Below are 27652 nucleotides of genomic sequence, written 5' to 3' on the forward strand. Positions count from 1 at the left end.
CCAGGCCAGGTGCAGGGGCTGTGGCAACCTGGAAGGCATAACCCCATGTAAGGGAATAGCAGCTGTTCAACTGTGGCAGAAGGACTGCCACACGGGATGCAGGCTCAGCCCTGCCACACCATCCCATTTGTCGAGAGGTGCCAGAAATCCACATTCTAACGTGAAAACTCCCAATGATTAAATATTGGCAATTTACTTAAATATTTTTAAGAAGCCAAACAAAAGCAACAAAAGCCGAAAAACCAAACAGAACTCCAAGCAGTGAGCCACATCTGGCCCGTAAGCTGCTACTTTGCAACTTCTGGTTTGGAAGAACCAGTGGTTTTCAAACACTTTTAGCAGACACAAGACAACTCACCCCCGCTGCAATCCTTCTACTCACAAAAGATTGGTAGGAGATTGTTGCCCCTACCATGACTTACACAGGGGCCAAGGTGAAATAAGAAAAGAAAGGCATGGTAGACAGTCACCAACTTGCAATCAGCAAACAGTGCATATGTTGAAACACAACCAACCACCTTCGTCCTTGGCGCAGAAAGTCTACCCAAAGAATCAGAGGAAAGAGCATTCAAAAATTAGAAGAGAAGAAAAATACCTACACTTATGCAAAGTTTTAACTGTTTTATCTCACTAAATCTCCACAACCACCCTAAGAAGATGGAAATTAAGGCTTAAAAAAGCCAAAGGCACTCAAGTATCCAGTGGAGAGCTGGGATTGAGACCAGATTCCACATTGCAAACGTAATGCTCTTCCACCACTGCTTCTACCTCCAGCGTCCTATGCGATTCACAGATGTGCAGGCCAAGTTTCCCTCCTGGCCCCTTGGGGCATCCCGAGGCACCAGGAGACAGATCCAGGAGTCTAGCTCAGGCCTGCCAGATTACTCCACTTCTCTTGACCATTTTAAGGGGAGAAGAGAAAGGGTGATGTGTGGATTAGCATGCAATTACAGTAGATACGGGATGGAGCAGATAGGTGGTGAAGATGCCTAGACATCCAGAAAACGGTCTCCATATTCCTGACCCAGATGAGGTTGGGAATGCTGATCTAGACTGACCGCGGCAGGGATGTGGATGGGCCTCCATACCCAGCGGTGGCACCAGCTTGTCGGAACCACAAAGCTCCTTCTGCCGCTGGCTCAGCAGCACCCATTCCTCCTGGAGTAAGTACACAGTGATGTCATCAAACGTCACAGGAGCCTGAAAGGAAAATGACAGCTGCTAAGTACCACCCTCTTCCTTAGATTTATCTTCCACAAGTGTTGCTGCCCACCTGAGGGCTTCCCTGCCTGGAGAGGGGTGTTGTCAATTTACGTGCATGGCCCACACCCCACCTCTCACCACCTGGGTACAGATCACAGTGAGAACAAGACTCGTTTCTTCTGGGAAGTGCCATGCACTGAAATGAAACCGACCCATGAAGGAGGCCAGCTCAGGAGCCTCTCTATCCTCTCCCCGCATGCTCTTCATCTGCCTCTCACATACCTGTTACTTCTCAGCCAGGGGCTGGGCAAATTCAGGGCACATTCTTTCATGGAACCTTAAACGTGGTAAATTTTCACTTAGGAAGACGTGTCTGATTTCTAGAAACAGCTGAAAGTCATTTAGAACTATGTCTGTGAATAAAATCGATGATGAAAACAGACAACACTTTGTGGCTGAGATCTATAGCCCTCGTGGCTTGTAAAGGAGCTCTGTGGGGCTGGGGAATTCAGAAAGTGTTTGGAGGAGTTCCAGATTAAGATGCCGGATTAAATAAGCCCATTTAATTTTGTTCATTCTCCATGAACTTAAAAGACTCCCTTCCCAAAACAAAACCCCCACTATAATAGGAGGCATGACAAGGAGCCAACAGTAACACAATCTTGGAAACCAAGAAGCAGATGAAAAAGCAGTCACTCGCAGATCCAAGAAAATCAAATCCTTGCCTGGCAGCGGGCCAAGTGAAGAACCGCCCAAGGTACACCCTGCATCCTCAAAGGCTTGGCATATTCCAGCAAGGGAACTCTCTAACCCCAACGGAACAAGAACTAGGGGAGGGCTGTGTCCCCAACAAATGCCTCCCCAGTTTCCTTTACAGGAGGCTCCAGCTGATAAGCCCCGCCCCCATGAGCACAGAGCTGTTAGATTTTCGGTCTTTGCTAAATGTTAGCAGACTGGACTACCAGGTGCTTGGGGAAAGGATCTAACAGGGACTATAGGAACCAAAACAGATGGGAGGTGTGAGGGGAAGTGGGGGTTGCTACGGAAATGGTGGAGAGGCATGGAAAAAAAACTTAAAAAAAAAAACTAACATCAAGCTATACCATCAAAGAGGTAAGATACTGCAGCCATGAAACAAAATGTTATAAAAGAAATCATCAGGCCAGGCACGGTGGCTCACGCCTGTAATTCCAACACTTTGGGAGGCCCAGGAGGGTGAATCACCTGAGGTAGGGAGTTGGAGACCAGCCTGACCAACATGATGAAACCCCATCTCTACTAAAAATACAAAATTAGCCAGGCATGGCGGCACATGCCTGTAATCCCAGCTACTCAGGAGGCTGAGGCAGGAGAATCGCTTGAACCCGAGAGGCGGGGGTTTTGATGAGCTGAAATTGCACCATTGCACTTCAGCCTGGGAAACAAGAGCAAAACTCTGTCTCAAAAAAAAAAAAAAAAAAAAAAAAAAAAAAAAAAAAAAAAAAAGAAAGAAAGAAAGATAAATCAGAAAAAGGAGAAATGTTTATCCTTTCAAATTTTGTATCATGAAAACATCACCTAAAGAAATAAAAAATAAATCAATAAAATTATCAGCAAAAAACAAATTTCTCACTCCAAAGAAATATAACTTGGGGAAATAGCAGCATGCCATTTAAAATAGGTGAAATATCTATTTTAACCTCAATAGTAGACATTTCTTGAGGAAAACGATATAGATCATTCTCACTGGTCAATATTATAGTGGATTTTTCTCACGTTGACTGCAGAAAATTTGGGCAATAGAAATAAGCAGAAAAAAATGTATTCAGATCACCCACATTCCCTTTACTGAAAAAGAACTGCTTTTCTTACCCTTCTTTCCTGAGAACCTGTTAACATTTGGTATATAACCTCCCAGTCTTTAGTCTATGAATATGTATGAACAGTTTTAAAAACAAAAGTGGAATTGTACTGCCAAATATGTATGTTTAAATAACTATTTGCTCTGGAGTGTCTTCCAAAACAAAATGAAGTATTTCCAAAAGGCTATTGGAAGACAGCCTCCCCTAAAAGAAAGGGGTCAAACAGGAAAGAAGTCTCCATGAGATACACCCTAGAGACAGCCAATGTGGGGAAGCATGAAAGGGAACCCCAACATTAAGCTGAAGGCAGACTGGGGATGACTGCTGTATCCCAGGACTGGAAGGAACCTGACTAGACTGGGACGGGTGAAAACACTTGTGACGAAGGAGACAGCCAGGCTCCCTATTCATGCCCATCCTTCCTGGGCATGCACAGGTGAGCATAATAAAGGCCAGGGGCCCCATCACATTAGCTCCACTGCAGGGTCCAGCCCTGCTGGGTCTAGAGGGTATTCTCTATGCATTCCATAGTGTCCCCTATGGGACAGCAACCCGAAGTTCCTAGATCATCATGCATAAAGTACAAGAAGGCTTTAAGCAAGGCTTAATATTCAATAAGACTAATATCTAATCACTCAAGCTACTTATTCCTAACTCTAGTCTTCTTTCTATACTCTATTTACTAAGCAGGAACTGGCCTAGGCTTCAATCTCTGCTTCGGCACTTAAGAGACTTTCCACCCACACTCCACCTGAGGAGGAGCACAGACGACCATAATAAAGTGTCTTCCCAGTAAGAGTGATGACACTAACGCCTGGTACTTCTGTTAAGCAGTATGATGGCAAGAGCCTTCTGATTCCAGGTGACTGCAATGTAAAGAAAACACAAATCTGCAAGAATAAGAGGAATTCCTCATCTATGTGTAATGCAAAGATTATCTCCCAATGTTCAATTTTAGCGGTTCCCACTCTCTACAGGGTAAAGCTGTCTGACTTCCCAGTCTAGCACCAACATCCCCTCAGTCTGAATCTGACCCACTTTCTAACTTCAGCTCTATGCATCGCCTCACTGGGAATGTCTCCTCCAGCCAGATTCGTTATCACTGCAATCACCCAACCTATCTCGAACCTTTCCTCTCTCTACACTCCCAATCTTTAGATCCTGACTGTCCACTTCCTCCCACCAAATTAGGATCCATCCACCCACAAAGTCGTGATTCACGTTCTCTTTCAGGCAAGATTTCCTAACCATCTGGCCCAAGCGTTTATCCTTCTCCTGAGCAAGGAAGGCTTTAGATCCCTCCCTAGAGTCCAGCCTTCAGGTAACCTAGCTGGTTGGTTGATTTTACAACTTCCTTCATCAACACCACCCTTCTCCCCACCACTATGTTATATGGAAAGTATTTTATGGGCACTTAATTCATTTTTTCATTCGAAACACATTTATTACTTAAGTGTTTGTGCTTGGTGCATGGTGATTCAAAGATACGAGATTAAAATCTATCAGGAGGTGACACACAACTAAGATGTAAGTGCAATAACAGAACCATGTTCAGAGGAAAATGAAAAAGGAGTATCAGTCACTTGTACAGGAAAGACAGAGGGCCAGGAACCAGAAACGTTGAGGCAACGAATATATACAGAAACAAGTACGCACAGAGACTTCTCTCTGGGGGCATGAGGTGTTGCGCTACAGTGTTCCTTAGAGCGTCCACACCTTGCAGCAAAAGGCTCCTGGAGTGATGCTATTTTATGAGCATTCCTTCCTGAGAACCTATTAAGTGCCAGGAATTGCTCCACTGTTGTAGCCGGGGATATAACAGTCAAGTCAACAAATATGTAAATAAATAAACAAACCTGACAATTTTTAGCGATAAGGATTGGGAAGAAAATAAAACAGGATCATGGGACAGAGCATGATGGGGAAAGGTCTGACCTTTATTCATTATTCTGCCAATAACAGGCAATATATCCTACACTCAAGGTGGGACATCAATCCAATGGCCCAAGACCACAAAACAGCTCGGAGGGGGTGAGTGAATGAGTGATTGCACGGGCAGGTGGGTGGTGAGAGAATGTGAAGGCCTAGGACATTACTGAATTCTTCTGCAGACTTTATAAACACTGCACACTGAGGCTATGCCGAATTTATTAAACATTTTTCTTTCTTCAATAATAAATTAACCCTAGCTTACTATAACTGTTTTACTTTATAAACTTAATTTTTCAAGCTTCTGACTCTTTTGTAATAACACTTAGCTTAACACACTTTGTACATCTGTACAAAAATATTTTTCCTTGAATATTTTTGTATTTTTATCTATTTTCTAGCAAACCATTCTGCCAACAAAAAGTATTTTTCTTGATATTCTAATTATATGGGGTTTTGTTTTTTAAATCTTTATTTTTTACTTTTTAAGCTTTGTTAAAAACTAAGACAGAAACACACACATTAGCCTAAGCCTACACAGGGTCAGGATCATGAAGATGTCACCAGGTGATAGGAATTTCTCAGCCTGACCTAGTCTCAGGGGGACTGTCCGTGAGAGTCGTGCTGATGGAGACCTTGTTACGCAGCGCGTGACTATTTCTCTCTTCTCCCATTAAAGGCTAAGAGAGCCCACGACGGAACAGAACAGCTTGGAAATCAACCTCAAATCACGAATTCCAATATCAATTCCAATATTCTATAAGCCTTCTTCCCCCTACATTTTGCTCCTCTTTATTCAAATTCAGGTTAGATGTGAACCAATCTAGGGATATTTCTAAAGGGTAAGGGCCACAAGCCCCATCTTCGCTAGGGTTCTGTTGAGCATTTATGGTCTTGGACTGTGTACCCTGTAGATGCCGTGTCTGGAAAATGCATCACTGTAGCTTGTGGAGTGGAGGGAGGATGGAAGACGCTCACGCGAGAAATCACCTCTTCTGAAATTCAGAGTCCTTCCTAGTCTTCCCAGGAAAAACTACAGCATCAAAAGAACCTCATTATCAGCCAGGTGCGGTGGCTCATGCCTGTAATCCCAGTACTTTGGGTGGCCAAGGCGAGCGGATCACGAAGTCGAGATCGAGACCATCCTGGCCAACATGGTGAAACCCCATCTCTACTAAAAACAAAACAGAAATTAGCTGGGCGTGGTGGCACGTGCCTGTAACCCCAGCTACTCTGGAGGCTGAGGCAGGAGAATTGGTTGAACCCGGAGGCGGAGGTTGCAGTGAGCCGAGATCACGCCATTGCACTCATCTGGTGACAGAGTGAGACTCCAACTCAAAAAAAAAAAAAAAAAAAGACCCTCATTATCCTTTCTCTCTTTTGGCGGGACAACCATTCCAGGCGTCTCCAAGTTATCGAGATGAAAACTGCAGGAGAGCTCCTTGAGAAAGGTGGTGATTTCCTATTTATCCTCAGACTTCCACCATCTCGTTCAATGCAAATCACAGATCGCAAATGCTTATTAAATGGACAATTTTTTTAAAGGACTCAATAACAGTCAAAAATGTTTGTTGAGAGAATTCTCCTCTGTGCCAAATAAGAAACAATCCTGGAGAAACTGGCAGCAAACAACATCCAGAAAGACGTTAGTCCCAAAGGCTGCCAGTGTCTCCAAGCTAATGTGCCCACAACCACACTGGCCTTTGCGGACACAGCCTGGAAGCGCGGGCAATCCCGTCCAACCCACTGAATTCTACCCACCAAGCACTTTCTCTCCACTTTTTCTTCCAAATCAAAGCCAATTTACGACACATGCTTCTAAGCAATGCCCATATATTCCATGAAGTACATAACCTAGAAAGAGAAGTGGCAAAAAGCATGCCAGATGCCCTCTCTTTTCAGGGCAGGAGAAAAGAGAGAAGGAGGGATCTAGGGAAGAAGATCCCTTCCCAATATCTTGGGAAGGAGGATCTAGGCAGGCCCAAGACCTCAAGCGTCCCACCCTGCGGCTCCCACTAGCGTCCAATCCAGACTCCAAGCCTTTGGACAAGCAAGGCCTCTTGAAAACGCCGGCGGGGGTGGGGGGAACAGGAAGCACCCCCGCATCGCTTCACTCGAGGGTCACCCCACCCAGCATCGACCCAGCGGCCGCGCGGGGAGGACGCGAAGACACCAAACCGGTGCGTCCGCTCCTCTCCGCCACCCTCCCGGGGGCGGGCGCCGAAGTGCGGGGAGAGGGGGCGGGCCGGTGAGTCCTTCCCTGCAAGCCTGGCTCTTCTGCGGGGCCTCCGCCCAAGCCGCCCTGCCTCGCCCGAGCCCAGCTCTGGGATCCTCGGGAGGGAGCGGGCGGCCCCGGGGCCTTCCAGTCCTACCTTCCCCGACTCTCTGGGCTCCATGGCCCGGCTTTCGGAGGCCCGTGCCGCCCCCTCCCCCCGCGGCCTGGCCTGAGGATGCAGCCGCCGCGACCGCCCCGGGAACCCGGGCTCCCGGAGCGGGAGGGCGCCCGGGCGGGGAGGGAGCGCGGCCCCAGAACTTCGCTCTCTCACGTCTGGGGGCGGTAGCGCCCGCGGACCCGGGAGAGGCGCTGAGCTGGGACTCGCGTCGTACCGAGCAAACAGCTTTACGGCCGCTGTCCTGCCCCAGGCAGCGGGGCGTGACGGGAAGCGTAGTCCGCTCTAGGTGAGCGGCTCCCGAAGCTGCTATTGGCTACCGGAATGCAGGTCCTGATTGGACGCCGGTGGCGTGCTTGCGACCCTGCTCGCCTCCCTCCGGTGATGGTTACTAGGCAACAGTCGCGTGGCGTCCTTTGGTCCTCTGCTGCAAGGGCAAAGCGCCCTGATTGGGCTACGCGAAGGCCAATGTCAGCCTTGAAGGTTCTAGGTTTTCTTTTATTAAGAAGGTCAATACTTTTTGTTCTAGTCACTCAGAAAGTATCGTTAATTGCCTACCATGGGTCAAGCCGTGTTTTAGGGTTTGGGAGTACACCGTTGAGTAAGACAAAGCCCGTGCTGTCAAGGAACTCACAGTCCATTAGGGAAACAGACCAGAAACAGATAATTAAAAAACAGAGACAAGTGCCGTGAAAGAAGTAAGCACAAAATATGAATTCAAGCCCGTGTTGTCACCTTAGAGTGAAGCGGGGGTGGGGGGTGGGGGGGGGATATGAGGTGCTTAATCAAGGATTTCCTGAGGAAGTGATGCCTGAGCAGAATTAAAGCAAGAGGTAGGGGTCCGCCAGGTAAAGGAGACGCAATGGACTGACCGGTGTTCCCCTCCCAGGAGATGGGACCTTTGGGAGGTTTAGATGAAGTCGTGAGGGTGAGGCCCTCATGATGGGATTAATGTCCTTATAAGAAGTTTTGGCCTAGTGTGGTGTCTCACACCTCTAATCCTAACTCTTTGGGAGGCTGAAACATGAGGATCACTTAAGCTCAGTAGTTTGAGACCAGCCTGTGCAACATAGTGAGAGATCCTGCCTCTATAAAAATAAAACAATTTTGTGAGGTGAGAGGATCACTTGAGCCTGGTTAGTCGAGGCTAGAGTGAGCCAGGATGGTGCTCAGCACTCCAGCCTGGGTGACAGAGGGAGACATGCCTCAAAAAAAAAAAAAAAAAAAAAAAAAAAGACTTTTAGGGGGCCAGGGAAGGGATGTGCCCTCATAAAGGTTAACAGTGACCATATGGGTGCTGGGGGAACTAGCTATGCCCTTTGCCCTTCTGTCCCTCTCTCTGCCTTCTGCCACGTGAGGACACAGCAACCAGGTACCCTCCTGAAAGCAGAGACCAGGCCCTCGCCAGACACAGACACTGCTGGCACTTTGATCTTAGATTTTCCAGCCTCCAGAACCATAAGAAATTAAGTATCCATACTTTATAAATTACCTAGTTCCAGAGATTTTGGTATAGTAGTGCATACAGATTAAGACAAAGACCAACTGATTTTTGTATTTTTAGTAGAGACGGGGTTTCGCCACGTTACACAGGCTTCAAGAAACCATTTTCCTTTACTCGATTCTGCTCTCCTGGCTAAGGTTGAAGAGACCTAAACTTTGTTTGAGGAGGTAGGGGAGACTCCATTACTGAAGAAGAAGGAGACACGAGAAATGTGGAGGAGAAGGCAGAGAGTGAGGACTGTGTGGATTCCAAGTGGCCTGCCGCCCGCCACCTCAGCTGTATCGCTACGTTAGAGAGCTACATTTCTGCCCATGACTTATCCCTGTTTTTATAACACATTCTCTTTTGGGGGTTAAAAAACTGGAGAACAGCTAGGGTAAATCATTCTTTTGACACGGTTTTCCATAAAAGGTTTTCCATTTTCCCCCAGAAAAATGGAGCAGTATCTAGCGGGAAATGGGGAGTGAAAGCAGCAGACCTAAGATATGAACACAAGATCTTGTTTCTATGTTGATAGGAAGGAAACTGACGATCCAAGAGGGGACCGTTCACGGACCCAAGTCCTTGAGAAAGCAGGAGGGTCTAGGAACAGAGTATCAAGGGCCCTGCCTAGGGATAGGAACACTTTTTTATTTTTTGAGACAGAGTCTCACTCTGTCACCTAGGCTGAGGCTCGATCTTGGCTCACCGCAACCTCCACCTTCCAGGTTCAAACAATTCTCCTGCCTCAGCCTCCCGAGTAGCAGGGACTACAGGCGTGCGCCACCACACCCAGCTAATTTTTGTATTTTTAGTAGAGATGGGGTTTCACCATGTTGGCCAGGCTGGTCTCAAACTCCTGGCCTCAAGTGATTCACCAGCCTTGGCCTCCCAAAGGGCTAGGATTACAGGCATGAACCACCGTGTCTGGCCGGGAGAGGAACACTTGATTATGCCAGGAGGAAAGAAGGAGATGGAGTAGAAGTAGGTTTGTTTGTAGATTTACTGAGGGAATTTCCATCTGATGGTGTCTCTTTGAGACAAGATCATCTCACGAAAATGAAGTGAGGGAAGAGAAAGTATACCAAGTCATATACCAAGTCTTCCTGGAGAATGGGAAATAGAGCTTACCACAAACCTTGAGTTAAAGGCCAGATTGAAGTTTATGATCACAAATTGAAGGTTTAAAAAAGCCTAGCTGGGAAATTCTGTTTAGAAGCAGAAATTTGGGCAGATACTTGGGTTCATCCTGGCTTGGAGTATTGCCAGGTGGGTATGAATGAGGCACAGAAAAGCTAGGGAATGAACAGTACTTGCACTGGAGTAGTAACGGTAGGAAATTGATTCTCAATTCCAGCTGCACGTTGGAGTCACCCATGGACCTTTCAAACATCCCGATTTAATAGGCCTAGGATGAGGCATGGGCACTGATTTTTAAATTTTATTTTTAATTTTTTTTAGAGCAGGCTTTCACTCTCACCCAGACTGGAGTTCAGTAGTGTGATCTTGGCTCACTGCAGTCTTGACCTCCTGGGCTTAAGGGATCCTCCCACCTCCTCCTTCCGAGTAGCTGAGACTGCAGGAGTGCGCCACCACACCTGGCTAGCTGTTTTTCACTTTTTGTAGAGATGGATCTCACTGTGCTACCCAGGTTGGCCTCAAACTTCCGGGCTCAAGTATCCACCTGCCTCAGACTCCCAGAGCGCTGGGATTACTGGTGTGAGCCACCATGCCCAGCTGGCTTTGATATTTTTTAAGAGCTCCTCATGTGCTTCTAATGTGCAGTTTGTGTTAAGAATTACTATATAGACCATGAATCTAGGCTTCATCACGAAGGAGGATAGGAGGAGACTAATGAAAAAGTGAGAAAGTGATGCAATCAGTGAAATGGAACTCCCCAAAGCAGCCATAAATTATAGCAGAGGAGTACTAGAGCAAGTCAGCTGGAGGGTTGGGAAGTCACGATTGGTAAGTAAATATTTGCAAGATTTTGAAAATAGCATAGCCGTGGGAGTTGATTCCCAAGACGGAGTGAAGAAGGTCATTGTAGGTGAGCAGGCAAAGAATGTGAGGCCAGAATCTTGAGAGAAGTATCCACATGGACACAGAAAATGGGTGGAAAGGAACACTGGGCCATGAGTTTTCTTCTGTGGATGATGGGGAGCAAGCAGGGTGGCATTTGGGAGTCAGGAGGGTTGTGCACCTACAGAGAGGCTCAGACAACCCGGGAAGAGGGCTCTTTGCAGGAAGAACAGGGAGAACTGGCCCAGCAGAAACGTTAAACATGAACATCTTAGAAGACAAGTATCTCTTTTCCTGGCCCAGAGATGGGATGTGGGAGAAGTCTCAGCTTCCAGTGAAGTGAAGGCTTCAAGGGATGGGCGACCTGGTGTCAGTCATGACATGATGGTCAAAGAAATCTCTGGAGATGGGGGCAATGGAGCAGAGTCTATGGAAGACAGATGCAGAGCCTCAGAGGCCCAGTGGGTATCTGGGAGGGAGAGGAGGTGTGGGGGACCCGGGGAGACCGTGGGACTTACAAGGAGAATGGCATGAGAGGCGGTGGTGCTGAGGGATGAATGGGGAGTCTTGGTCTCCTGAAGAGGAATGAAAACCATGGGGACACAGAACAAGCAGAGCTCGTCTCTTGCAGCTCAGTGGGCCTCTTTTGGTTTTCGTCCCCAATACTTATCTCAATAGTGTGCCTTCTAGCTAGCTGCTGTCTGTGGCTTCACAGGGTAGGACAGCACTTTGGGGTGAATAAAACAAGGAAAGCAGTTGGGAGGTGGGCAGAGTGGTGGGGAAAAGGAGGTTGTAAACAGGAGAGGGAGAAGCAGACATCAGCCCACATGTACGGGACTGTCCGCCACAGCTGCAGCTGAAATCACACTGGGTGGAGGAACATGACCTGGGACACTAGAGACGTCTAATGCGGGAGGTCTTCAAGCTCCATTCAACCCTGTCCTGCTAACGATGGAACCGAGGCTCAGGTACGGGAATAACTTGTCCAGGTTCACCAGTCACGGGGAATGCCGTGGTGAGTCCATAGCAGATGCACAGAGGTCTCCAGGAGACAAAGTCCTTGTGTGGGTCCAGGCCAGGGCTCGGGCCCACCCTCCCTCTTCCCTCTGGGCTCCAGGATGGAGATGCTGCACAGGGACTTGTTGCCAATGTCACTTTATTTGGAAGATGCTAATGTCAGGTCATGGACCCCCAGTTGGGGGCAGGTAGGAGAGTGTTCAGTGCCGCTGAGTCCCGCAGTCATAAGAGGGATGGCCATGGACTCACCGAGCGTAGCCTGTTAGCGCTTTGAGAAGTCACCTCCTAGAGGACACATGGGGGGAGATGGGTTAGTAAGACAGGCAGAGAAGTCAGGCTGGTGCCAGGAGGACGCCCAGAGCCAATGCCAGGCCTCCTACTGTATTCCACCTGGGTGGAATCGGTGCCTTCCAACTCTGTTTCTCCCTCACCTGCCACATGGTGGGACCTCAGGTTATCATATGGCAGGTACTTAACAGAACCAGGCACCTGCCAACCACCGCACACACGTGCTCTCAACAAGTCCACCCAACAAGCCTGCACAGCGATGACAGCCCCGCTCAGAAGATGAGGTCAGGGGCTGGGTGCAGTGGCTCCTGCCTGAAACCCCAGCACTTTGGGAGGCTGAGGCAGATGGATCACTTGAGCCCAGGAGTTCAAGATCAGCCTGGGCAACGTGGTGAAACCCTGTCTACAAAAAAAAGCAGAAAGAAGAAGAGAGAGAAAAAGAGAGAGAAAGAGAAGGGGGGGGGAGAGAGAGAGAGAGAGAAAGAAAGAAAGAAAGAAAAAGAAAGAAAGAAAGAAAGAAAGAAAGAAAGAAAGAAAGAAAGAAAGAAAGAAAGAAAGAAAGAAAGAAAGAAAGAAAAAGAAAGAGAAATTAGCTGGGCATGGTGGCTCACACCTGTGGTCCCAGCTACTTGGGAGGCTGAGGCAGAAGGATCACTTGAGCCCAGGAGTTCCAGGCTGCAGTAAGCTGAGATCACGCCACTGCATTCCAGCCTGGGTGACAGAGTGAGACCCCATTCAAAAAAAAAAAATGAGGTCAGGAAGGCTGAGCAAGGAAACAGGTGAGCTGGAGTTTGAACTAGGTGCAGTTACCCCAGACACCCATGCTCACACACAATAGAAGACAAAATGAACAGGAATATTGAGAAGGGAAAAAACGGACTGGGACTCAAGGAAGAACGGTGGAGTGAGGAGCCACGCGTGTGTTCCTGGGTCTGGTGTATAACACTGGGTCCTTTCCCCAGGCTCCTGCCCCGTCCCCTCCCTGCCCGGAGCCCTGCCCAGACCCACCCTGACAGGAGCTGCACTGGCAACTGTGGATGACTGGCAGCACCACGGGCTCCGCGTGGCCACCCGGACAGCGCAGGCTCAGGATCCGCACGGGACTCTCCGGGTCTAGGCGGTAGCTGCAGCAGTCACACTGGCTCTGCAGGTATGGCTCCTGGGTGAGAGGGAGCAGCTGAACTGGGGCCAGATGGAGTTGCCTCCCTTCCCTTGGCCTTTCCCATCCTAGGTGGGGTGGAGTGGCAGGAGGCACAGGTCCCACCCTCTCCACCAAGCAGTGGCTGGGCCACAGGCCCCTTCTGCAAGAAGCCCACCTCCTTCACACCCACATGTCTGAATGTCCAACAATCTACAGGTTAAATGAATACTTTTAACGTTCCCATTGGCGCCCCCTGGCTGCAGGGGGAAAGACATACTTCTGCCTCAAGGAGCTTAGAGTCTAGTTGGAGAGGCAGACTTAGAATATAGGAAACTGCAAATCAGTCCGTTCTAACTGCACAGTTCTGAGCACAAAGGGAGTTCTCACTCTAACGCAGGTCCCTACGTGCTGCGGGTAAAGCACCTCCATCAGCGTCCTCTGAGAATATCATTTAATTTTATGTATAATTATATTTATAATTTTACTTTGAAATGGGAAATCCCTCCAATTTCTACCCCACTATCAATTTCTTTCCTCAGAAAAAAAGCATCTTTTACTTTCTCTCTTTTCTCACTCTGTTTTTAAAATTCCAAAACTGTAAAAAGAAAAAAAAAACCAAATTGATTTGGGAAAGTATTTCCAGCAGGTGCAGGGGTGCCTGGGGACCGTTGAGGGGCAGTGTCTTTGGGGACCAGGGAGGAAAGCATCCTTGTCTTCCAGGATGAGGTAAACCAAGTGGGCCGAGGTGGGTCCAGGGGACGGCGGGAGTGCTGGGAGTGGAGCTGGAGAGGGGACCCAGGCAGAAGGCAGCTCAAGTCACAGCGCGGCAGGCTCAGACTGAGGGGAGTCAGGGTGGGCAGGAGCCCCTCGGAATATCCTAAGAAGGATCAGGGCTTCTGAGTCCACAGAGGGCAAACGCAGAGCACAGCCACCTGCCTGAGACTCAGAGCGAGCCTGGCTCGGACACCTTCCGGGAAATGTGTGCGGTGACCCTATCTGTAGAGAGTGCATTCCCGCCGAGCTCCCGGTGCCGCGTGATGGGTTCTGATTTCAGAGGCTAGCTTAGCTCCTTCATTCCTTTCTTTGCTGGGCCCCTGGCTCATTGCCGTGAGGGGCACAGCGGGCACGCCGTGGGAGTGGTATGGGACCAAAAAGACCTCCGTGGGAGGAGTTGGGCACCCAGAGAGACCTGTGGCCCACCCGCAGGTGCATGCCACTGCCTGGAGCAAAGCGCTGACCATCTGACTCCCTGACTCTGCTGTTACCTCTGTGAAAAGCACCTCGTGCCTCTTGGCCTCTGGCTCTGCCCAGGTCCCAGGCTCAGGGCAGGCCCTCAGCGGCCACTGGCCACCCTGACTCCCCTGGCCTGGATGGCAGGACCCTGGCTCACCTCTGGCATGACGTGGGTGCTGGACGGGCAGTGCCCACTGCAGTAGTTCACTTCTACCTGGTCCAGGTAGCAGGGCCCCTTGGTCAGGTTTCGAAGCTCCGTGAGGAGCTGGCAGGAGGGCATCTGCTCCTCTGTGGGGAGGGGCATTGAGTGGCAGGAGGTGGGGGCAGGGCACTGGAGAAGGAGGTGACTGAGGGGACTATGGGGGGCACAGGAGGAGGGGGGACTGTGGGGGCACAGGAGGAGGAGGTGACTGGGGACTGTGGGGGGACACAGGAGGAGGAGGTGACTGAGGGGACGGTGGGGACACAGGAGGAGAAGGTGACTGAGGGGACGGTGGGGGTGGGGCAGGGCCTAGGTCTGAGGGACATCTGGGCAGGGTGGCCAGGTGCTATGATATGTGCTAGGGTCTTCATTCCCCAAATCCCCTTGGCGGGTTGGCTTGAGGGAGGCAAGCACCTGCCAGGCTGAAAAGGTCGCCTGTGGGGTGGGGCTGGAGAGAAGTGTCTAGACCAGGGAGAGGCACCTCACAATGTGCCCAGGGTCCCTCCATACCTGGAGTCTCCCGGTGGCAAGAGGGACAGCAGCTCCCTGGCTCCAGCACCATCTCCTCACCCTGCAGAGGGAGAGAGCCCCAATGCAGTCCTGACACCTGGCCCCAGTCCACTGTGCCCAGGGACACCAGGGAGGGTAGCAGGGCTGCAGGGGATACCTGAGCACAGGTGAGGGGGAACCACCCCGGAGGGTAGCAGGAATGCAGGAGGTGCCTGAGCACAGGTGATCGGGGAACCACCCCAGAGAGTAGCGGGAATGCAGGGGGTGCCTGAGCACAGGTGAGGGGGGACCACCCCGGAGAGTAGCAGGAATGCAGGCGGTACCTGAGCACAGGTGAGGGGGGACCACCCCGGAGAGTAGCAGGAATGCAGAGGATGCCTGAGCACAGGTGAGGGGGGACCACCCCGGAGAGTAGCAGGAATGCAGGGGGTACCTGAGCACAGGTGAGGGGGAACCACCCTGGAGAGTAGCAGGAATGCAGGGGGTACCTGAGCACAGGTGAGGGGGAACCACCCCGGAGAGTAGCAGGAATGCAGAGGATACCTGAGCACAGGTGAGGGGGGACCACCCCGGAGAGTAGCAGGAATGCAGGAGGTACCTGAGCACAGGTGAGGGGGGACCACCCTGGAGAGTAGCAGGAATGCAGGGGGTGCCCGAGCACAGGTGAGGGGGGACCACCCCGGAGAGTAGTAGCAGGGATGCAGGGGGTGCCTGAGCACAGGTGAGGGGGGACCACCCTGGAGAGTAGCAGGAATGCAGGGGTTACCTGAGCACAGGTGAGTGGGGAGCAGCGCTGGGTGCAGACAGGCCTCCCACTGAGGCAGATGCAGCTCTCACAGGCCTCCTGCCATTCAGATCCAGGCTGGGGAGAAGAAGGAGAGCCTCCTTTTGGTCTCTCCCAACTTGTAGACTCTTTTCTGTAATAGTATCCCGGTCCCCCAGCCCAGCCTGCGAGTGCCTAGCTGGGGCAATGGGCTTGGACGGAGTCGGGCAACAGGAGACCTAGGAGGGAGATGGGCTGTTGGGGCCAGAGACCGTCCCAGGGTGACAGAGGAGCCCTGCTGGCTACTGCAGCGCCTGGAGTAGGGGGAGGAGCCAGTGAAGTTATAGACAGATGGGGAGGCGTGGGGTCAGAAAGGGGTGGGGGGAGCAGAGGGGATTCGGTGTCTCACCAGGTGGGGCCGTCCCAGGTGCCAGCACTCGCAGCGGTCTCTGGGGACACAGGGGCCCGCCTGGCTTCGGAAGTGCCCAGGCTGGCACACACAGCCTGAAGCTCGAGCCGAGCTGCAGTTGCCTGGGGTCTCTGTGGCGTTCATCTCCTGGCACGTCTGCTCGCAGAGCCCCAGCTCCCCCGGGGCCACCTGCTGCCGCGTTTCCCCAGGGGGGCATTCTGCCAGGGAATACCATCCAACCCACCTTTCTGGCCAGCCCCAGATCCAGCCTGGATTCCGCCCCCAAGCTGAGCACTCCATGTTCCCGCGCTGCCTTCTCAGCAGCAACAGCCTCCGACCACACCTCCTGCTCTCTCTTATCCACCCTCTCAAACATTAGCTGGGCCCAGGCCAAGTCCGCCTCCTCCAGAAAAGCCTCCCCTGACCAATCCTGTCCACCCAGCCGCTCTGTGCTCCTCTCTGCGGTGCTACCTGCTTGTCAGAGACCTAGAGACTGTCCCATCTCTGCCTGTTCTAGGGGGTGGTCTGCCCGACGCTGGCTGTGCTGCATGTCTGCATTCAGAGCCCAGCATGGCAGAGCTGGGCACCTGGTGGGTGGGCCACTGGTCTTGATCAGACAGGGCAACCCGGCACTGTGCAGGGCAAACGCCACCGGCCTGGAGGCTGCCAGGCCAGGCCCCTCATTTCCACTCCCCCCTCCAGCCCTCAGTTTCCTCACTGGCAGGGAAAGAGCCTTCTACTTCCTGGCACCACTCACAGCCCTGGTTCTGTGTACACTGTGCACTAGAGAATGCCCCCGCACATGGGGCAGACCACACTGAGTGCCCAGGAGCCCTGGGCAGGGGGCGCTGGGTGTCCGGTTAGAGAGAGGTCAGTGTGGGCAGGCAGGGGAGGAGGGGAGGGCTTCCTGAAGCTCTGTCTAGGCTGGGAGCAGGGCCCTCCTCCCCTCCTCAGTGCCAGTCCCTGGCCTTGGCTTTGGAGGTGCAGCAGGGCATGGAAGCCACATCTCACCCTGACAGTCGACGAGGGAGCAGCTGAAGGCTCCACTGCGGCAGACGCTGGGAAGACAGAAGCCTGCTCAGAGGCCGCCCATGCCCTCCTCCCGCCCCATGCTCAGCACCCGCTTCCTCCATCCCTGTTCCCCACCCCCCCCCGGCCAGTCCTCACCAGCGGGTGCAGTTCTGGGTGAGTACAGTCCCTGGGGGCAGCTCCTGGGCCTGCTCTTCTGGGGTCAGGGTGAGGCCCCAGGGCAGAGAATGCTGGGTGCAGGGGCAGGCAGCAGGGGGCACACATGTGCCGTGGTGCAGCAGCTGTAGTGGGGCGGGCTCCGTGACACTCAGACCATTGCCTCTTCCCTCCCCACCTGCCAGCTTTGCCCACATGGGAGTCAGGACACAGCACTCAGTACCCACCTGCCCTCCAGGGCAGCCACAGCCAGGCTGGCAGGGCTCCTGCACACAGATGGCACCAGGCTGCAGATGCCAGCAGAGGCGTGGGCAGGAGGTGGCACAGGCGCTAAGCACCTGGCCAGGGGGGCACTCTGTGGAGAGCACACAAATAGGGAGTTGGGAGGGACCAGCATCTCCAGTCCCAGGCAGAAGGCTGCCTTGGGTCTGACCTCTCCCCACACGGACCCCCCACAGCTGGGACAGGGCCTGGGCCCAGGAGTAATGGAGGGGGTCAGACACCCACCGCCCAGGGCACTCACTAGGGCAGGGCTGCAGGTTACACTCCTGCCGCTGCTCCATGTCCTGGGCCTGGCATGCTGCTACCCCAGGACCCCCCTTGCAGCTCCGATGTCGTGCTGTAGTGCCCCCACCACAGGAGACCGAGCAGCTGCTCCAAGCTGACCAAGGCCCAAGGACTGGACACTCCTGGTGTGGGCACACCAGGGACCCGTTGACACAGGTACTGTGGACGGATGTAAGCACAAAGGGCTCCAGTCAGGGTGAACAGAACCCTCGATCCCCGGCGATGCCAGTGAAGGCCGACCTGCCCCACGCCCCCACCCGAAGCTCCCTCCGCCCTGGCATGGCTGCAGCCGTACCAGTTTTTGCAGTCCAGCTGCACCACCTGGGCTGGGGCCAGCTCCCAAGAGGCATTGGCACTGGGGAGGCCACAGCGGCAAGAGGAGATCGGCACACAGCGCCCATCCTGGACCAGCTGGCCCTGGGGACAGCGGCAGCCTAGGGGTGCGAGTAAGGAGGCCCCATGAGATGGGGTGCTCAGGCAGGGCTCACAGATGGATCCTCCCCGGCAACAAGACCGAGTCCAAAGCCTGGTTTCCACAACATCTCCCACTGCCCACGCACAGGAAGGGGCCGCTCCAGCCCACTCTGTGTGGGCACCACCAGTAACCCTGACGGCCGCCGGAGCATTCACATGGAACAGTGGCCCTGAGTGAACTTCACTCCACGCAGGACGCAGGGCTGGCTGCTGAAGTGATCATGTTCCTGCCCCATCATTCAGGCCCCAGCCAGTCCGAGCCTCCCCCACCTCTGCCTGAGGTCACACACTCTCTGGGAGCAGGAGGCAGCTGGGGGAGGCCCCGGGCTTCCCTGGAACTCCCAGCCGGGTGGTGGGGCCTGCCAGCTACCTGGGCGGCAGGGTCCCTGCAGACACTGAACTCGGTCCCAGAGGTCGACACAGCTGCGTGGGCACCGGTTGGCACAGTCGATGGTGAGTACAGTGTCTCGGGCCTCACAGCTCTCGCCTGAGGGCCAGATGATGGGAGTCTGTGTTGGGGACACTCTTGGGCCCTCCTTTCCATGGCACACCTCGGGGGCAGGGCCAACTCTCCCACAGGTTTGGTCTCTGATGTTACTGTCCCAGGCCCTCCTCTGGATGAGGGATGGGAGTTACCTGGGCAGGGCCCTCTGTTGCAGCTTTCTGTCTGAGCCCATGGTCCCCGGCAGCCTCCTCCATGGGGGGCCCCTGCCTCTCTCCAGCGTAGCCTGAACCCCCCACTGCAGGGGACCTGGCAGGAGCTCCACGGCCCCCACGGACTCCACTGGCATGAGTCTGGGGACGGTAGGGCGGAGTCAGTACCCAGGCCCACCTCCTGCCCCGCCTCGAGCCTTGAGCTCTGCTGCTGCCCCTCTAGGCTGTCCCGCTCCTCTTTCTAGCTGCTGCCCAGACCTCACCCAGCTTCAAATCCTGCAGGCCCTAGAGGCAAGCAGGAGGGGTGGCAGGTCAATGCGCTCCATAGCCCAGCCCTTCTGGCCAGCTCCTCGAAACCCGCACTACAGGCCCCTCCTGTCCTGTGGCCTCTGCCTCTCCCCATTACCAGGGCAGGCTCCAGGGTCAGGGCACAGGCGCTGCTGGCTGAGGGGCTCAGTGCAGAGGTGAGGGGCCCCAGTCCAGGGCTCCCCTGTCGCAGGATCCAGACAGAGCCGGTGGCGGTGCTGCTCTGAAGCCAGCACCGGGGCAGGCGTGGGGGAGAGGCCAGTTGGGTCCTGGAGCCAGCGTTCCTGTAGGGCAGTTCTGGAGGCAGGGGCCAGGGCGCTGGGCGGCAGGCAGGGCCCACACGGCGACCACTCGGACCACTCACTCAGAGGCAGAAGACCTAGAAGGGCAGCGTGTGACCACGTTCCCAGTGACCACCTCCAACCCAGAGACCCTGGTGGACAGGCAGGAAGGGCTCAGGGTCATGACCAGGAAGTGCTGGAAGCAGGGAAGGCTGAGAGAGGTGTGGGGGCAGGGTAGGGTGCCCACCATCCTGGTTTGCCTGGGACTGTCCCCGTCTTAGCACTGAAAGTTCTGCATCCCAGAAACCCCCGAGTCCCAAGCAATGGGGACAGCGGTCTCCATAGGTCAGGGTTACCTTGGCAGCCCTGGCTGGTGCACTGCAGCTCCCCACGCCGGCATTCACTGTGGGAGGGGGTGGTCAGGGTGGACTATGGGACGCAGGACCCAGCCCGGGTCCCCCGGAGGTAACCTGCAAGGGTACCTGAGCCCTCCGCACATTTGGGGCAAGATGAGGGAATTGCGAACTCTGGCATCTCGGGGCCCTCTGTCCTGATGCTGGACTAGGCCCCCAGAACCCCCCTGCCCTCTGCCTCCCCTCCCCCATCACTCACCACTCCTTACAGCCCAGCTGCAGGCGGTCCCCAGGGGCCAGGGTCACCCGGGCTCCCTCTGCTGAGGTATGCCAGCAGTCACACTGCTCTGGGGGAATGCAGCCCCCAGCCTGCTCCAGCAGCCCCTGGGTGGAAGGAGAGACAGGACGGTGATCATCGTGTCACTCCAGCACCCAGCACTGTGCCCAGCCTGCAGCAGGTGCTCATGCGTGGTGCCGAGTAAACCGCACGGGCACAAGCTGGGAGGAGGCACCGACTTCCAAGGGGTTGAAGGAGGTGGGGTCGCCATGGCCATCACAGAGGGGAGGGGGAGCGGGAGTATGGGCAGAGGACCTCCTTCTCCTTGGAAGGTGCCCCAGCTCCCAGCTCTCACCTTGGGGCAGTAGCAGCCTGGCTGGCAGGGTGGCAGGTCCTGGCAGAGCTGACGGCTCAGGTGTGTGGCACAGAGCCCAGCACAGGGGGAGCCGCAGGCCTGGAACTCAAAGGGAGGCGTGCAGCTGTCCTCTGTGGGAAGCGGGGAGAGGCAGGCTGACGGGGGAACGGCCCAGAGACACCACTCCCAAAGCCAGAGCACATGCTACATGGTTCCTGAGGCTCCCTGGGGTCACCTGGCAAGAATACCAGACGCCTGCCCCCCACATGTTGGAACAGACCAGTGTCCCCCATCTGGCACCCACTCAGCACCTGTGGGCACCTCCAGGGAAAGATCAGGACAGCTTGGGCCTTGGAGAGCCAGGAAGCTGCCTGGAGGAGGCAACTGAGGAGGGGGCTGCCGGAGTGAGGGGCCTGGCAGGTGCGCCAGAGATTGGCAGATGGAAGACAGAGGGGCAGAGGTGGAGAGCAGCCGCAGCAGGAGGTGGGCAGGACACCCTCCTAGAGGGCCAAAGCCACAGGCAGGCCGGCAGCTGCAGCGTGGATAAATTGTGGTGAGGGATTGGGGGTGCAGCTGTGACGAGGGAGTAGCTGGGGGAGCAGGGGAGCAGCTGGGTCTGAGGGCAGGTGCGGGTAGGTGCAGGCACAGGCAACTGCTCTGAGGTCTCAGGGGCACTAGGTCGACTTCGAGGGGAGCAGGGCGTTCCAGCGGGGACCCTTGGCAGCTGCTGCCCTGCTCAGCTCCTCAGCTTCTTGCTCCTGGAGCCTCACCAGAGCAGTTGCCAATGGGGCAAGGCCGGAAGTGGCCATCCAGCCGCGTGCAGGGGGCTCCCGCCCTGGCCACTTGGGACACTGGGCCCTGGTGTCGGTAGCGCTGCTGCACCAGCACCCGGCAAGAGCATCGCGTCCAGCTGCTCCAGCTGCTCCACACACACTCCTCTAGGGACGGGAGGGATGTGTCAGCCTGTCTTTCCCCTGCCTGCCTCCCTGTCACCCCAGCCCTGCCGAGACCCTGCACAGGACACGGGCAAGAGAGGCCTGGAAGGCCCAGCCCCTGGACGCGCTCTCACCCCACAAGGAGGGCTCCAAGGGAAGAGATGGTGGGAAGAGGAACGGAGCACACCGTGGGGGCAGGACGGGGCAGGCTTATTTGGAGGGATCATCTGGGAACCGGGAAATACTTATTTTCTGAATCTCCCAAGGTGAGAAAAGCGGCGAGGTGACTTCGCTCCCCAGCACACTCACCCGGGCAGGGCCCTGGGTAGCAGCCCCGAGTGTCCAGGTGGAGGAAGGTGCCGTTGCAGGTGGGGTCGGCCTCAGCCAGCAGGCAGGGGCAGGACCCAGAGCGAGAGGCCAAACCCAGGCCACAGCTGCGGGAACAGGGTCCCCACGCGCCCCAGGCACAGGCCCCCAGCAATCCCGGGCAAGGCTGCTGCCCACAGGGCTGGGTCTGGGTATCGGGGCCCAGGCAGGGTGAGCTCCCGTGGGGAGGGGCTGCAGCCCTGCAAGCCCGGATTCGGACCTGGTTTCCACCTCCACAGGAGACAGGGCAGTTGGACCAGGGAGACCACAGCGTCCAGGCCTCGGGCACTGTGGGAGGGCACAGGTGGGGTCAAAGGAGGCAGAGGGAGCAAAGGCCAGAGGGCTGGGTCGGGACCTGCATGGCCCAGGGCGTGAGAGTTAAGTAAGGTGGGAGAGAATGAGACACAGGGCACATGGCGGGGCAGGCATGAGGCTAGGAGGGCGGCTGAGGCGGGGACGCAGAGGTGCCCAGACCTGCACACTCGGTGTCCTCGCAGATCACGCCCTCCGTGGTGCAGGAGCTGGGAAAGAGCCGGGACTCAGGACTCTGCTCTCCAGCAGGGCACTCCCAGCCCCACTCCCTGCCCTGCACTCACCACTGCTGGCACTCCCCCTGCAGCCAGCTGTCCCCCAGGGTGCGGGGGCGCGTGCCCTGCAGACACAGGGGCGGGCACGGGGACTGAGGGCAGGGCTGGCTCTGGGACTGCTCCTCCCGACACTCTGGAGCCCACGAGCCCGATGACGAGGACCTGGGTAGGGCCCGGGGAGAGGAGGTGAGAGATGGTCCAGGCCCCTCATCACTTCTGTCTCCTAGTGACACCTCCCGACAGGAACAGGACACGTAGGGTGGGCATGGGGGTAGCTAAGGAAAAGCCAGTGTAACCAGGGACAGAGCTGGCCCAGGGCCTGAGGTGGTGCTGTCACTGGTGAGAGCGGGACCCAGGAACTCTCCATCAGAAGGGAAACTGCGCCATGCAGAGGGAGGCCCTGGGTGGCAGAGGGGACATCTAGCCCTGTCAGCCCCATACCGGAAGCGGCTCTGCTGCCCTCCGGGCCCGCATGAGTGGCTGCAGGGACTCCAGGCTGACCAGTGGCTCCAGGCACAGTGGGTGGGAGGTGGGCAGGGCTGAGCCGTGCAGTAGAGCCGCCCAGCTTGGCATGAGCAGTTGTTGCAGGCATCTTGGTGCTGGCTACCTGGGGCCCAGCTGTGGCCCTGGGCATCGGTGCAGTCACAGTGCCCAATTGGCACGCAGCCGCCATCCTGCTCCAGGGATCCTGTGGGGCAAGGGCTGACGCTGGTACCCCTGACTCCCCCCACACCCTCCCACTCAGCCACCCTGACACTCCTGAAGGGCAGGGCGGCACCTACCCTTGGGGCAGCGGCAGCCTCTCTGGCAGACCTGGTCATCCTGACACACGATTCCCTCCTGGAGGTCTGAGCAGCGGTGGGGGCAGCGGTTGGCACAGGTGACCACCTCCATGCCTTCTGGGCAGCCGGTCTCTGAGCAGATGTTGGGGGGTGGGGGGTGCCCAGAGTCAGGAGGGCCTGGGCCCCAGGGCTCAGAAACCCTCCTTTTGCCCTACCGGGGACCCCCTTACCTCCATGAAGCTACAGGGCCCATCCTATCCCTCATGTTGGTGCCCCCTGAAACATGGCGTACTCGGGGAGACTCTGGGATTGGGACGTACTAAGTAGACAGTGAGTTTCTCTCACCTCCTGTGAGTTCTCAGCATCTAGCCTGGCACTCAATAAATGTTTGTAGAGTTAGACTGGATTTGTGGGTCTCGAAAGACAACACTGTCACCTGGAGCCTCTTTTGTGTCTACCCAGAGAGGGCGGGAGTGTCCAGGGTGGGTGGGGATAGAGGAGGAGGGTCCTGGGGGAACCCAGGCCATGGGGCTGGTGAGCTGGGCAGGGCCAATTAAAGGAGTTGAAACTTGGGGGTGAGAGGATGGGGCCCAAGCTCAGCTACAGCCTCTGGCTCCATCCACCCCCGTACAAGTGCCACATCCGCTCTTGATGGTGCCACTGTCAAAGCCTCCAAAAATCGTGACAGGATGGGTGGCTCTTTCCCACCTGGAGGGGGGAAAGCTGAGGGGCGGAGCTCTCCCACTGGTTAGGGTGGCCGGGACGGATCCCTGGGCCTTGGCACAGCCCACAGACATGCCCAGGGCATCCTTGCCAACTGTCAGGCCCTGTCATCCAACCCAGCGGGCTCAGTTTCCAAACTGGTCCAGGAGGTAGCAGCTGGGCCCCATGCTGAGTGGAGCCCAATAAGGTGGGACAGGACTGTCACCATTGCCATACCACAAGGCATGGAATTGCAGAGTCGGGCCTGGTGCCGCTCCCCAGCACAGGTGGCACCCCCGTTCTTGGGTGGGGGGCTCGAGCAGCTGCGGCTCCTCAGGGACCGGCCTCCCCCACAGCTGCGGTCGCACCAGGACCAGGGGCTCCAGCGTGACCAGCCCCCAGGCACTGTGTGGGAAAGAGAGCGGCCACCTGAGGGGTCGGCTCAGGCATCGATCCCACAAGCCTGGGTCAGGGCCTGGTTTGAGAGACGGAAGTGCCACACTTGGGTAGGTTGGGTGCCTGGGAGGGGGCACTGACACCAGGGGCCTTCCAGGGGCAGGGCCTGGGGCTCGACTCGGTCTCCCCCAGTCCGCCTCACCTGGGCAGGCTCGCAGGTTGCAGAAGCGGCGCTCTTGGTAGGCAGTAAGGATGTCGGGGCACCAGTGCCCGCCAGGCCCAGGGGGACGGTATGCCCGCAGGCGGCGCTGCTGGCCCACCCCGCAGCTGCGGGAGCAAGGTTCCCACGGGGCCCAGGAGGTCCAGGAACAGTTCCCAGCCCCACAGCCAGGGCCGGGGCACAGGGGCAGCTCTGTGACACAAAGCGGAGCTGGAGCCATCCCAGCTGCCTGGCACCTGCCCAGCCTCTCCTCTCTGCTCCCAGCTCAAGGGCAGACCTCCACCACGCAGACCAGCAGTGGCCTCACCCAGAGCTCTGGGCTCCCATTCTGGATCTGACACTGACTGCTGTGTGGCTTTGACAGCTGGGCCTCAGTATCCCCTATATTCATTGGGACAGTAATCTCAGACTTACAGGGCTGTGGAGGGGTTTGGGTGGAGAGTTCAGTGCACACACATGAGAATAAGGGATGTGCCAGAAGTCACGCTCCCCAGCAGCTGCTGGGGTTGGCAAAGAGGACCCAGAGCCCAGAGTCAGACACTGATTTGAAATGAGATGTCAACACTAGAAACCAATGATCGCTTGAGGGGTGTTAGATGTTGGGACTTGGGGGTTACAGTGAGTTGTCTGAGGGTGGCGGCTGGGGTCAGAGGCGAGGCTGGAAGGTGCACCTGTGCACGAGGGCAGGTTGCAGGGGCGCTCCTGGGACGGGTCCCCCACAGTGCAGTTAGCCAGGCAGAGTCGGGTGCGGCTCCGCCATGCAGGGCGAGAGGGGTCCGTACAGCTTCCGGAGCAGGGGGACCACGGGGCCCATGGGCCCCAGCCGTCTGGGGGAGGAAGTTGGGAGGACACCTCCTGATGAGTCAACTCTGAGTTTCAACATCTCCAGGAAGCAGGGAAGGGAGGAGGTGGCCCTGGGCTTGCTCTTCCCACAGGGAGGCCACGAGGCAGAGGTGCAGGGAGTGTGGAGCTACCTGGCAGGCGTGTCACTGGCTCCACCGTGGACCCTTCAGGCCCTGTGCCAAAGGAAACCCCACTCAGAAATGCTTCAGAACCCACAGTGCACCAGGACCACACCTAAGGCTGGTCCAGCCTTCCTCCACATGAGCTCCTGCGGACGCCAGGCCCTAAGCACAGCACTTCCTTGCGGGATTAAAACCTTTGCTCAAGCCATTCCTTTCCTCGAAGTGCTGGTCAAAGTTCCCTCCCTCCCTCAAGACCCCTCAGATACTGCCTCCTCCGAGAAGGCCTCCTAGATGTCTCCCTAGTGCCGTTCTAACCCCAGCCCTGCCCACCACCTTCCTGCTGTCCTTACCAGGGCAGTCTGGGCTGGGGCAGTACTCGAGGTCCTGACGGGGCCCATGGCAGCCCTGACCACTGGGGGCAGCCATGGGAAGCACACACTGGCGGCTGCGGGTGCGGGTGCCCAGTCCGCCACAGGAGCGGGAGCACTGACCCCATGGGCTCCAGGGACCAAAACCGCCACCGGCCTCGAAGCAGTCCTCCAGGGAGCAAGACAGCTTCCCATGTGCACAGGAGCTGGGGAAGAGCCAGCTTAGCAGAGGCCAAGTAGGGGCAGAGGGCAGACTGGGGTTCCCAGTCCCGGTCCTCTTACCCTCTCACCCCTCCCTCCGTTGGAATTCTCCCTGACTCTCCCCAGCCCAGCCCCCACCTTCTCCGTCCCCCTCACCAGTTGCCACAGCCTGTATGAAGTGTCTGGCCCGAGCCCAGCTCATCTCCAGGCCCGAGGGACTGACCAGGGTCACCTCTGGCAGCTCCCAGCTCCTGCAGCAGCCAGGCTGTCAGCACACAAGGGCACTCCTGGGGGGGTGGGGCAGAGGAGTCAGTGTCACAGCACAGCCAGCCGGGAGGAGGGACTTGGGGGAGGACGGTGAGGACCCGGAGGAGGGCTCCAGGCTCCAGGGAAGCATTTCCAGGAGCAGGGGGCTGTTTACCCACGTCAGGGGCATGAATGCAGCATGAGAGGGGCACGTCCTGGGCTTGGCCAAGCTGGCTTCCCCATGCAGAGCGCCGAGCAGGACACAGCAGGCGCCAACACAGTGAGGGCAGGAAGAGCCTCGATCAGGAATCCAGACGTTAGGTCTGGGTCTGGCGCTGCTGCTGTGTGTGACCTTGGTGTGTCCCCTCCCCTCTTTGAGGCTCACTGTCACCATCTCTAGATCTAGGAGGTGGGACCAGGTGGCTGCTCAAGTCCCTCCTGGCCGTGGCACCCTGGAACTCTGGCTCAGGAGTGGCCACAGGTCGGCCAGTTTAGGATGAGGAAAGGGTCCCTGTGTGCGGTCGGACTCAGCAGAGCAGAGCTGGCACCTGGCTGCCGTTGGGATGCACAGCGGGAGACCAGCTGGGTCCGGGAGGAGTGACGGTGAGGGGCACTGTCCCCAGGAGTGTGTGACAGGGAAGAGAGGGGCAGTGAAGATCCATGCCCCGCAGTGGAGGACAGGGAGGTGAGGCTGGACCTGTGAGGTTGGGGGATGTAGGGGCCTGGCAGGAAGCTGCCCCTCCCTGCCAGGTTGAGAGCTGAGCGGGGCCCACAGGCAGCACTCGGTCAGGGGTGGGTGAGAGCCCCGGAAGGGCTGGGAGATGTGCCAGTGAGGAGCAGTGCCAGGCAAGTTCAGAGGCGGCAGGTGGTGCCCATTCCCGGGTAACCAGAGACCTGGGGAGGCCTGCCGCATCTAACTCTGCCTCCCTCCGACGCTGGCAGCAGAGGCCCCAGCTGGCCTCATGAGCCTGTATGCTGCTTAGGGGCCTGCCCAGGGGCGA

At 56.2% G+C, this 27652-nt stretch overlaps 2 protein-coding genes across 7 annotated transcripts in view; both read right to left on the reverse strand.

Moving 5' to 3' along the window:
• The window catches only part of ZNF862 (zinc finger protein 862), a 31676-nt gene extending 24225 nt beyond the window's left edge, over nt 1-7451 (reverse strand). For 3 of the 6 annotated variants that reach the window (XM_074378930.1, XM_039472562.2, XM_003929840.4), the window contains exons 1-2: nt 7346-7451; nt 1089-1200 (exon numbers count right to left, since the gene is read on the reverse strand). In XM_074378930.1, the coding sequence (XP_074235031.1) occupies nt 1089-1200; nt 7346-7369 (136 nt within the window). In that variant the 5' untranslated portion in view covers nt 7370-7451. Of the gene's footprint in view, nt 1-422; nt 541-1088 lie in introns of all 6 variants that reach the window. The other 3 variants (XM_074378932.1, XM_074378933.1, XM_010340445.3) reach the window with 3 other exon arrangements.
• Nucleotides 7452-9947: 2496 nt separating this feature from the next.
• Nucleotides 9948-27652, reverse strand: part of LOC101044730 (SCO-spondin) — a 62248-nt gene continuing 44543 nt past the window's right edge. Inside the window, exons 80-108 of the mRNA XM_074379876.1 lie at nt 26562-26692; nt 26187-26410; nt 25846-25887; nt 25543-25698; nt 24854-25063; nt 24493-24660; nt 23554-23685; nt 23213-23459; nt 22781-22933; nt 22659-22705; nt 22128-22472; nt 21654-21821; nt 20884-21014; nt 20511-20635; nt 20255-20301; nt 19718-19996; nt 19294-19452; nt 19028-19144; nt 18479-18617; nt 18140-18342; nt 17844-17971; nt 17599-17741; nt 17443-17489; nt 16432-16649; nt 16026-16121; nt 15260-15320; nt 14705-14835; nt 13182-13332; nt 9948-12170 (exon numbers count right to left, since the gene is read on the reverse strand). Of these exons, the coding sequence (XP_074235977.1) occupies nt 12148-12170; nt 13182-13332; nt 14705-14835; nt 15260-15320; nt 16026-16121; nt 16432-16649; nt 17443-17489; nt 17599-17741; nt 17844-17971; nt 18140-18342; nt 18479-18617; nt 19028-19144; nt 19294-19452; nt 19718-19996; nt 20255-20301; nt 20511-20635; nt 20884-21014; nt 21654-21821; nt 22128-22472; nt 22659-22705; nt 22781-22933; nt 23213-23459; nt 23554-23685; nt 24493-24660; nt 24854-25063; nt 25543-25698; nt 25846-25887; nt 26187-26410; nt 26562-26692 (4221 nt within the window). The 3' untranslated portion in view covers nt 9948-12147. The remainder of the gene's footprint in view (nt 12171-13181; nt 13333-14704; nt 14836-15259; nt 15321-16025; nt 16122-16431; nt 16650-17442; nt 17490-17598; nt 17742-17843; nt 17972-18139; nt 18343-18478; nt 18618-19027; nt 19145-19293; nt 19453-19717; nt 19997-20254; nt 20302-20510; nt 20636-20883; nt 21015-21653; nt 21822-22127; nt 22473-22658; nt 22706-22780; nt 22934-23212; nt 23460-23553; nt 23686-24492; nt 24661-24853; nt 25064-25542; nt 25699-25845; nt 25888-26186; nt 26411-26561; nt 26693-27652) is intronic.

Source organism: Saimiri boliviensis, chromosome 10 (assembly GCF_048565385.1).
Source record: "Saimiri boliviensis isolate mSaiBol1 chromosome 10, mSaiBol1.pri, whole genome shotgun sequence".
NCBI lineage: Eukaryota > Metazoa > Chordata > Mammalia > Primates > Cebidae > Saimiri > Saimiri boliviensis.